The sequence below is a fragment of the Phyllostomus hastatus genome, unplaced genomic scaffold (assembly GCF_019186645.2).
Source record: "Phyllostomus hastatus isolate PE091 unplaced genomic scaffold, TTU_PhHast_1.1 phas_contig_304, whole genome shotgun sequence".
NCBI classification, from domain to species: domain Eukaryota; kingdom Metazoa; phylum Chordata; class Mammalia; order Chiroptera; family Phyllostomidae; genus Phyllostomus; species Phyllostomus hastatus.
In genome coordinates, this window is record NW_025333845.1 from 556,170 (window position 1) to 567,926 (window position 11,757).

Sequence of the window (11,757 nt, forward strand, 5' to 3'; positions counted from 1 at the left end):
TTATTTCACTTAGTGTAGCCTTCATTTTTCATTTAATTTGTGGCCAAATTCAACCAATTATCTGAGCATCCTGATCACCAGTGCTTTGAACTGTGCATCTGATAGGTTGGCTATCTCTTCATTGCTTAGTTGCATTTTTTCTGGAGCTTTGATCTGTTCTTTCCTTTGGGCCATTTTTTTTTGTCTTGACATGCCTGTTACATAGTAAGGGGCAGAGCCTCAGGTGTTCACCAGGGCGGGGCAACCCAGTTGCTGCATTGTGATGTTGTTTTGGGGGGAGTGGTCCAAGAGGGAACAATGGCGCTTGCTTCTCTCTCTTCCAGATTTCAATCACTTTCCTCAATTCCCCCAAGCAAACTGGGCCCTTCTGATGCTGATTCCCATGTGGGTAGGTTTGTGTATGTTCTAGGACCCTATGGGATTCTCCAACAAAATCTCCTGTGAGGCTAAGAGTTTCTCAAGCTGCCTCAACCCCCACAGGTGTTTTCAATTGGTATTTTGAGGCTTATTTCCCCACACTGCAACCCTGAGTTGCAAGGTCTGTCTCGCTCCCCAATTTTGCCTGGTTTATCTGTACGCAAATGTGGGACCACCCCATCCATCAGCCACTTTGCATGCTTGTGCCTCTCCACAATCCACTGCCCCTCCACAATCCACCTCCTCGCTGGGTCTGCCTGCTGCCGCCTTGCATGACTGGGTCTGTCAGTCACCACCTGTGTGCTTGGTGTCTGCCAGCTGCTGCCTTGCATGCCCAGGGTCTGCCAGCTACTGCTTCTTTTTTCCACAGCCCCTCTAGGCCCAGCTGCCCGATTCTGCCCCTCCTGCTGGTCTGGATGAATGTGTCTACTTTAACTCCTTGGTTGTCAGACTTCCATACAGTTCAATTTTCTGTCAGTACTAGTTGTTTTTTTGTTTCTAAATTTTTGTTGTCCTTATTTTGGTTGTACAAGGAGGTACAGTGTATCTACCCATGCCTCCATCTTGGCCAGAAGTCCTTAAATCAATAATAGTATAGTTGTTGATGGTAATAATAGTAGCATTGTTGCTGCTATTCTTCCCAATACTGTCATTAACTAAACTTCCTCACAGGGATGTCAAATTCATTTTCACCAGGGGCCGCATCAGCCTCATAGTTGCCTTTAAAGGGCCAAATGTAATTTTAGGACTGTATAAATGTAACTATTCCTTAACTAGAGGGAAGGAGCTCGGTGCTGCCGCTAGTTAGAAACAAGGTGCAGGGCTGGATAAAACAAGGTAGAGGGCTGGATTTGGCCTGTGGGCCTTGTGTTTGCCGCCTGTGCTCTAGGACATGGCCAAGATCATGATCTTAATAAAAGCAGAATTTCATTAATTTTTTCTGGTAGGGGTTTCCTCTTCTACAAACCCAAATGAGGATGTTTAGCTTTCACCTTTTGCACCCAAAACATGTTCCGCTCTCTGCATCTAGTCCTATCCCTCTAACTCAGCCTGCCTATACTCTGGCAATAACCTAGTTATTTATATGGTCTAAGGTGGCATTACCTCCTTTGGTGGTGTGTTCTGATCTGTCCTCACTTTGGATCTATGAACCCCATTTGGGGGGTTTCACCATCACACAACTTGGATCAACCATTCCCTCTTTGAAGATACAATAATATAATACTTTGTTCATGTCAATCTCTCTGCATGTGTGTATGTGTGTTGAAGGGAATAGAAGTGTGCCTATCCTGGACCACATCAATTGAAATTCTATAACAGAAAAGGAAGCAATAAAAATTAACTTTTCCCAAAAGATAATGGTTTTACTGTTTGTATTTAGCTAATTATTGATGACAAAGGGGAACAAAGGGAGTTAGATATTGAGCTTATTAAAGTGGGGAACATAAGCCTGCTTCTTTGATCAGGATGCTATAGCTCTTTACTCCCCAGTATTACAGCATTTCTCCACCAAGGGGATTAAAGCTCTTGCCTTTCTCATCCTCAGGTACTGGATTGTTGAAGGTGCAGTGGGAGATGCTGGACCATAGAGGACTGTCAGTCTAACTAGTGGGTGTGGATTCATAAGGAAGCTTGCAAAACTTAGGAAGTTGATGGGTAATTCTGAAAAACTTCTGGTCTCTTACAAGCCCAAGATCTATAATCCCTGGAGAACAAACAAGCACTCTCTCTCTTTCTCTCTCTCTCTTTCTCTGTGTCTATCTCTCCCCCATCCTGATGACCTGCACTGGCATGGAGAACATGGCTGTACTTTCCATGGCCATATGGGCCGTGACTGTTCAGACTCCTCAAGAAGTGCATTCAAAGAAGAGCCTGAATACTGCAATATAGCAATGAACTGCAGCTAGAAACACATGCAAAGCTAGCTGAATGCTGGACTGGGATGTAGTTCCATATGGAACAGAAACTCAGGATACAGTCTTTTGTTCTGGACTTGCTGAGGACTACATTGAACCTTGTCCATGGCAAGACAGATGAAAATGGTACACTGGGAAGTCAGGAGAGGATCTCCTTTAATTTTACATAATCAATATAGTTTACCATAGACCCACAACCTCCCTTGGGGGTCTCAAGAAATTCCTTTCCTTATGACAGCACAAGAACTCCACCTCCAAGAATAACAATACTATTTGCTACCATAAGTGTGAATGAGTCAAAAAGAGAGAAAAAACTGGGGAAAGACTCTGTGTTTTAGGGCTTATTGGAAGAGTGTCCCACACATTCAACGATGAATAGAGAACCTTGGAAAATCCTGAGACATTGGTCTGGATATGTATTTGGGTGGGAGTGTATGTGAAAGGTTTTCCTGTGGCTGACCTCAGGGTTTAACAAGGCACTAACTGGCAGGGACTAAGGGCAAATGAATGATGTTGTAAAAGGAAATACAGAAGTAGGTGTGAGGATGAGTGCAAGCATGAGAAGACCTTGGGGGAATAGGAGTGCTTCAGTGCTTCCAGGAAGATGAACTGTTTAGAGTCAATAGGAAAATGGCATGGATGATATTCTTCACATACCACATCCAGCCTCTTTGGGAAACTATGGCTGAATTTAGTGAACAGAGGAAAGGGGAGTGAATGAGGTGGTAGGTGACTAGGGTTGGTTTTCCATAAAGCATAAAAATTGAGTAAGGTGGCACCATTCATTTTCCTTCATGGAGTCCTCAGTGCTCCTTGTCATGTCCTTTGACCATTTTGTGACCATCTGCTAGCCCCTGAGGTTCTCAGTCATTATCACTTGCCAGTATTGGTCAGAGAAGGCCTGGTTGTCATCCTCTAGAGACCTGTGGCCCTTTTTCCTCCTGGAGGCTTTTCCCTATTGTAGGCCTCACTTCCTCTCCCATTCTTTCTGTCTATACCAGGAGCTGATATACTTGGCCTGCACAGATACCTCTTCCAACAACCTGTATGGGAGACACTGCTGTGTTTGCTGTGATGCTGGATCTGGTGCTCATTGCACTGACCTGTGGAGTCATCCTCCACACAGTGACAAGACTGGCCTCCCAAGAGGAGCTGCGTATAGCCTTCCACACATGTGCATCACACCTCTGTGCTGTGCTGGTGTTCTTTATATCTGTGGTGGGGCTGTACCTGGTGCACTGTTTTAGGAAGCATGCCCCACCTTCTGTCTATCTTCATATGGCCAGTGTCTACTTCTGTGCCTGTCATGCTGAACCCAATCATAGACAGTATTGAGACCAAGGAGCTCTGCCATGCCACCAGCAAATTCCTAGGTCTTAAAGACACCAATGCTGAGTTCTGGGGCTAAAAATTCCACAGGGTACCCAGAAGAAGACCCCTAATCATACCAAAGGTTGAAAGCATTAAATATTGTACCCTAAGTTTCCCAAGATTATTTCCATTGTCCTAAATAAAATAAATGTGGATTTCTTTCTTGAGTATGGGTTATGAATGCTGATCTTCTGCTTATACTATAATGCCTCCTCCTTTATACAAGACCTAGCATTTTGACTAGTATCAAAAGCTGCACAGTGGAAGACTCTGTTGAGGGTCATAATTAATGTGCAAAAAATTTAAAAAAAACTAAACTAAAAAGGAAAAAAAAACTTTCAAAAGCACAAAGAACAGTACCTGACAGAAAACAGATAAATACCATATCTAATTAGCCTTAGAAAATGTGTCTCTTCCTGTGGCACTGTATGACTGCTTCCTTCATCTCTTCTAGTCAAGGGCTTTCTCTTCCATTTCTATTCTGGCTAAGCAGTATCCTTTGGACTCTTGAGTCATATCAGAAGAATCAGAGCTTCTCCACTCTTCTCTAAAGGCTAATTCAGACAGAACTCCTCCAAATATTTTTGAGGATGTGCTTCCTTCTGGCCAGTACCTAGTAGAAAGCTTTGACCCTGCCTCTAACTCTTCTCATTTCTGATTTTACTTTTTCTGTGGACTCCTGAGTCCCACAATCTCAGGACAGACATTAAGCTGAAATTAGTGTTTGTTTCTTGGCACTGTTAATTGTGAGGCTTGGCACAATGCTAGAAAATGTAACAAAGCTTCAGTGAGGGAAACTGCCACAAACGTGTCAAAGTCATAATCTAATTGCTCAGAAGATTATAACCCTAAAATTGCTGAGATTGCCCCACCATTGACTAAATGAAATTCATTTTAAAGTCTCAGCATTGAGGTAGCTTCCTCATGGAATTCTCCCCTGACAGGACCCTTCTCCAACACCAGAGCAGATATTTCAGCAGTCAGCTCCCACGAAAACTGTATTTTCCAATGCAACATTGGTCCCATACATATTATTATGTGACATAATAGTACACATTAGTGTTTATTTTGTGTTTTAGTGCAGTTTTGCATTTCCCCCTCCAGAATAGAATACTAGATTAAACACCTTGGAGGAATAATTCATGTTTTATTTACCAATCATTTTTTATAGATACAATGCCTGGCAGATAGCAGATAATGCATAAATTCTGAATGAATTCCTAAGAACATACAAGCATAAGGTGGGATCCAAAACTGAAAAAGAGAACTTCTTTTATTTTCCAAGAAAGCATTCTTCTTCATATCCAGGAAGCTAGAGACTCATTTCTGGCAGCATCCATCAAGGGGGTGTCCCCACCACTTTCCTAGCCTGTTTGCACAGGTTCTTTGGGCCCTCTGCCCCACTCCACTCCAGGTTAAAATTACAATGACCATGAAGTGCTTCCTCAGAGTTGTATTTCACAGTTTTATGCCATGGAGACCCTTGTATCAATGACACCAATCCTCTTTCCTGACCAAGGCCAAACAGGAACTCACTGAGTTGGTTTAATAAATAAAATTTTCTTTCTCTTGTCATGGACTTGAAAATTCAGAATATTATGGGCCCTAAAACAACAATTATTTTCTACAAGTCATTGTGTTTAATATTTAATCCTTACACTCAAATATATGACCAATAGCTTGTAGTCTCTGCATATTTCCTGAATGAATTAGTGTGAATAACTCCCTGGCAAGAAGGAGAATTTCCAAAGGGAGACACAACTAGAGAAAAGAGGGGATCACAAAAAGAAGGACTGAGAGTCAACCAGTAATTTTCTTGTAACCAGAGCAGCTAGTGGATGGAGAAAATGAAACATCATCTGATCTGCTGAAATATGTCAAGTTGGTATTTATGACTCACTAAGTTTCCATAGAAATTACTGAGGCAACCAACATTAAGTTCTGCAAACACACAGATCCCTCTTTGGTGTTTTCCAAACCTTCATCCATCTAAGGAGTTTCCTCAGAGAGTCTAACACCCCAGGGAGAAGGACAGATAACTTTATATTATACCTGCCAGTGGTGCAGCAGATCCAGAGTCAATCAGAAGAGGCTGGGAAAGGAGTGAGAAGTGCCACAGGGGTCAGGAAAGAGGCTACGAACAGCAAGGGGCCAGTAAGTTAATGAAGGTCCTTTGGTTTGTGGATAGAGGCAGCCAATCCAATCCCCCCTTTTTTTTAATTTTTATTTTAATTGTTGTTCAAGTGCAGTTTTCTGTCTTTTACTCCTATCCAATCCCTTCTCTTGATACTTTTGATATAGTAGGTCTAAAAGTGGGATTAATGGCTAGGGCAGCTTCCAGGACAATGATTGGTTTTGGGTTAGAGGTGCTGTCTTATTTTATCTCATCATGATGTTTTTGATCAGAAAGAAAGACCAGAACTTGTTACTGGGTTGGGTTTCAGACTGTAGTGATATAGGACTGCATCAGGCAAAGAATCATAATCTCAGCAACTCCACCCTGATGGAGGCAGCTTCTAGCAAGCACTTCTTTCCACAGTCCCATTAAACTCAACAGTTTCCATAGAGAGGAAAAGGGGAACTTGTGAAATTGTCTATCACAGAATAAAGCTATGGCACGGAGGGTCTTAGTCACTTCACCAAAGTCATGTGGTTGTCTTGTCCAAAAACTTCTTAGAGCTCAGAGCTCCAAATCATAAGTTTACCAATCTTTGTTCTTATCAGATCCCTTGCTGACTTTCCCTCAGAGCCCACTGTAGACAAGAAGGAAATAGCTGTAGCTCTCACATGGTAGGTAATTGTCATGGAGACCTTTCAATAAGAAAGGGCTCTTGGAAACCACAAACAATAATAATCTACATCTATTGCATGTGTGGTTCTAACTGCAGTACATTTAGAGTTGCATATAAAGGGGTTTATAACTAACAAGTTAGATATAACAATTGTCTCAATTTTTTCCAGTGAAGAAACTAAGATAAGCAAATAATTTGCACAATGATAGAGTTCACAAATATTGGAGTTCTGATTTGAAGCAAGTCTGATTCCATAACTGTGTTCTTAACCACCACACTTTGTTGCCTAATAAATCTTTGTCTAGAGGGTCCCAGGGCTAAATAGACCATCACTGTCCAATGGCTGCAAGATGGGAAGACTGAACAAAGAGCTATGGGAGGTTTTTTGGTCTTTGACTCTAGGGTACCAACCTTAGGCTCCTCAGCACCTTATCCTCCCTGTTTCTCATAACCCACGATATGAGTCCCTCAGTGACTGACAATATCTTCCCGCCACTATCCTTTCTGTCACCCAGCCTGCCCTTTCCTGTTGTGTCACAGAAGACTTTCTTTTCTCCTCAAACCCTATCTTGCTTTTACATTTGACCTCCCATTCTGCCTCTCCTCATCCCCTATAAGTCCCTAAGCATCCCACTAATTTATCCACTGGCTTTTCCCTTTACTCCTCCTCAGTCTATTTTCTATCTGCAGCTCTCTATGCCTTTCTGTTGTCCTCCTCCCTCCTCTGAGTCTTTTAATAACCCTCTCTCTGACCTTAGCTCCTCCATTCTCCAGTCCCTTTATCCTGCCCCTCTCTGCCTCAGTTCTCCCTCATCTTCTGTTCCCAATTTCTTCCTCTCAGTTTCACAACCTCCCTCCTCTCTAACTCTCAGCCTGACTTACTGTGTCCATCAACATCTTTCTCTCCGGCTTTCATCATATCCCCATTCTTCTTCCATTTTCTCATGGTCTGCAACCTCTTATACCACTTGAACTATGTATGACTCTCCCCAGCATTGCCCCTCTTCATATTCAAAATTAGTCATCATTTCACTGTCTCACAGCCTTCTCTTAACTGACCTCTATTATACCTTCCCCATTTCCTTAGCCTCATCCTAGAGTCTATCCTTTAGCCTTTCATTCCGTCCCTCTGTATATTCTGTGATCTATTTCCAAGTACCCACCTTCACACCATCTCCCATTTGCTCCTTCAGTGCTCTACTCTCTCAGTAGATCCCCAGTCTTTGATGGTACATGAGACCTTATGCTGAGGTCTGAAGCATTCTCATATTAAAGAAGAGATGGACTTTATTTCTGTATACTAGGGGAGAATAAAGAGTAGGAATAATAGGGAAAATTATAACAAAATCACTTTTCAGTTGGAAGCAACAACAAATATATTTATTGTTAATTATATCCCAGGTTTTGTGCTGTTTTATACACATAGCATGCCAGTTAAAGCACATCTCTTCCTTGATTAGAAAATATCATTATCATGACTTTACTAATGAGAATACAAAAGCAATTATTATATCAAACTCTGAAATCCAAAAAGGAGGGTGTCTTCTGAGCATCTGCTAGTATTTAGTAAATTAATTTGAGCAAGGCACAGGATGTGCCATTGTTGCTTCTCTTTCATGGTTCACTTACTGATGTGTTTTTTGGAATACCTATTTAGGAAAGATTAATTTAACAAGTTTACCTAGTTTATTAGAGTTGTGTTAGGTCTCCAGCTTGTTCTCTGGGGAGGGATATCTTTGAAAATATAGAGACAAAATAAAGAAAAATAAGAGAATCGAAGGAGCAGTTATGTCAGTACACTCTGGAGTTAGACTTGAAAGAAATTTCAAGAATTATAGTGAAGGTAGCAGATTTAAACATGTAGACTAGTTCCCCTACCAAAAAAAACCTCATAGTCATAGACACAGACAATAGCATGGTGATTGCCAGAGGGACAGCAAAGTGGGGAAGATACAAGATGCTAGAGGGGGCATAAATGGTGATAGGAGGAAACCTGACTTGGGGTGGTGAACACACAATGCAATATATAGATGATGTATTATTGAATTATACACTTGAAACCTATATAATTGATTAACCAATGTCATCCAGTAAATTCAAGAGATTTTTTTAAAGATGTAGGATAAATTTTTGTGACTTTGTGAGTGGAAGAATGAGATTGCCAGGGGACCTGAGAAAATGCTTGATGTGTAAGATGCTAGACAGTGAGTCACGGGTTCCTCAAGAGAGGATGAGTTGGGAGAGAAGCATGAATACGCAGACAGGATCACATCACGACAATAAGGAGAGAAAGCAGATTAGATTAGGCAAATCTGTACAGGTAAACTCAGTTGGTTTTGAAAAACTAGAGATAATTTTTCCTGCAGAAAATGCTTGTGAAAATATACAAAAAAGGAAATGAGTAACTAATTTTTGAGAATCTGCACATTCTGTTCAATTGAGCTCTAAAGATTTTTCTAAGAGAAGAAAAAAGCTTCTTCACCTGGTGCTCAAGAACAAGAGAGGGAAAACATTTGTTGAAGCTTAATGTCATTGAGGTAGGAAAAGGATTAGATGGGAATGAGAGAAAGAGAGAGGAAAGCAGGAAAACACAAGCTGCTTGTGAGGGCCATTGTTCACTGAGAGGTCACTGAGTTTCAGAGTGTGCAGTGACCAGAACTGTCAGCAGGAGACTGGTGCCTAATGATAGCAGGACTGCTCATGCTTACTGGTCTGATCATCTTCAATCCTTCTGCCACCTTTGTCAGAGTGAATAGGCCTCCTGAGAATGAGGATGCCCACCTTATCAAGTGCCAACTTGAGCTTCTCTACATTCCTGCTGACAGGCTTCCCAGGTCTGGAATGGGCTCACCGTTGGATCTCACTGCCCATTTTTATAGGATACCTTGTGGCCATCCTGGGTAATACCACCATCTTGCATCTGGTACGAACTGACCCTTCTTTCCACCAGCCCATGTACTACTTCCTGGCCATCCTGGCTGTGACAGACTTGGGCCTATGCATGTCCACTCTTCCCTCAGTGCTGAAAGTGCTGTGGTTTGATGCTCGGATGGTGCGCCTAGTGCCATGTGTTCTGCAACAGCATTTTCTACACTCCTTTTCCTTCATGGAGTCAGCTGTGCTCTTTGCTATGGCTCTGGACCGCTTGGTGGCCATCCGATTCCCACTGCACTATGCATCTGTGCTCACTGGGCCTCGTGTGGCATTGGCAGGGCTTCTGCTGGGCATGCGAAGTGCTGCCATTACTGCAGCACCTTCACTGCACCTATTGAAATTTGACTACTGTCATCCTGGAGCACTGTCCCATGCTTACTGCCTTCACCAGGACATGATCCTCCTGGCTTGCTCTGACACACGTTTCAAAGACTCTATGGGCTGTGCATCATCATGCTGGCCATGGGTTCTGATGTCCTTTTTATCCTGCTCTCTTACACTATCATCCTCCACACAGTGCTGGCCATTGCCTCGGCAGGGGAGAGGCTTAAGGCCCTCAACACCTGTGTCTCCCACATTCTGGCTGTGCTCTCCTTCTATGTGCCTGTGCTAGGCCTGTCCATTGTGCACAGATTTGGGCACCACACTTCACCCCTGGTGCACACCCTCATGGGCACTGTGTCTGTGTTCTTCCCACCCCTGATGAACCCAGTCATCTACAGCATCAAGACCCAACAAATCCGCAGGGCCATTCTCAAGGTATTTTCATTGGGGAAGATGCACTGAGGCACTGGATATGGACCATATTGTTCAAAATAGGGAATATATAACACTATTTTTTAGAGCCCTCTTAAAACAGTGCAATTTCTGTTCATTTTTAGTTTGATCAATTGATTGTACATTATGAATTGACTCTAATGTAAAAATAAATATAGTTGATGCTTAGTATTACTTACATGTATACTTCTAAACACATAATCATTATTTCTTACATTAAAAAGAATGATTTATTTTACATAAATATTTCCATGTTCAACATAATTTTTGTATTTTCTTCTGTACTGATCTGTTAGAACTCTAATTCTATAATAATTTTATTAGGGATAATTTTGTGTGATAATATGGAAAGATAAATTCTTACTTTGTATTTCTTGGATTGACTAGTAAGTTTACCACCACTTTTCACACTATATTTTATTATATCCATCTATCAAAGATAACCTTATTGTAAATTTAAGACAATCTTTCCAATGTTGCTTTTCTTTTTAACTTCACTTGTCCATTTCATAGTCTGGGACAGAAATAAGTCTTGAGATCCTACCATATTTTCCTCATTTTTCTTTAATTATCCAATTGTACAAATATATTTGATTTCTGTTATTCACATTTATTCCTTCCTATCTTCACTGTTTTTAAAGTGTCTTAAAATTATAACTACAAATATAAAACATCCACCCAAGAAACTTAGATTTAAAACATAAGAAAAATTTCAGTGTCCCTGGTTATATTTATCAGAGGGGAGATGGGAGGGGATAGTGAGGGAGGGAAGTGGAAAGGGTTTTCAGGAACAAGTATAAAAGACACATGGACAAAACTAAAGGGGGGTAGGATTGAGGGTGGGAAGTGGGGATGGCCGGGGTGGTATGGAGTGGTGGGGGGGAAATGGAGACAATTATATTTGAACAACAATACAAACATGTGGGAAAAAAACAGAAGAAAAATATATAGAATGATAGAAGGTGAATTATATGACAACTAAAATTTAAATAGATAAATCTAAGTGTGTTTACATTATAATAATGAAAAGCATTGAAGAAGAGGAGAAAGATAAAGAAAATAGTAGAAGGGATTGGTGAGTCAAGATTCACAGATGAAGTCAAAGTTCCAGCCATATAAAATAGATGGTAGGTAAATTTTTGGAAAGACAAATAATGTTATGTGTCCTGGAAGGAAAGTGTCAGGGTAGTAAATCAGATGTAAATGTGTTGGTAGCAGGACAAGAAACTGAAGAAGTTCTCACTTCATGGTGTTCATTTTTTCAGTGGTAGGCTATGAAATATTTTGATTGCCAATTGTGATGCAGTAGTGTATGAGACTTTTGGAACTCTGGTATTTTCCTAGTAATCTTTTATCAGGTTCTTCTATGTCCCAAAATACTGGATTTTTATTCCTTGAAAGAAAAAAACATCTCTCTTATCTCTCATAGTTTGCCTGCATTGTTTTCTTTTTCTTAGTAAGCCTTCCCTTAGCACACCTCTCTTTGTATAATTTCTCCCTGTTCATCTGTTTTAGTTTGAGTTCAGAAGGAAGGCAATGCTGAGCATTTC

General features: G+C 41.2%; 1 protein-coding gene across 1 annotated transcript; it reads left to right on the forward strand.

The window, feature by feature from the left end:
- Positions 1–9,263: 9,263 nt before the first annotated feature.
- LOC123819236 (olfactory receptor 51L1-like) lies at positions 9,264–10,216 on the forward strand. The gene is given in 2 exon segments (XM_045839550.1): positions 9,264–9,849; positions 9,852–10,216. Coding segments are annotated over 2 exon segments (951 nt in total).
- Positions 10,217–11,757: the final 1,541 nt, after the last annotated feature.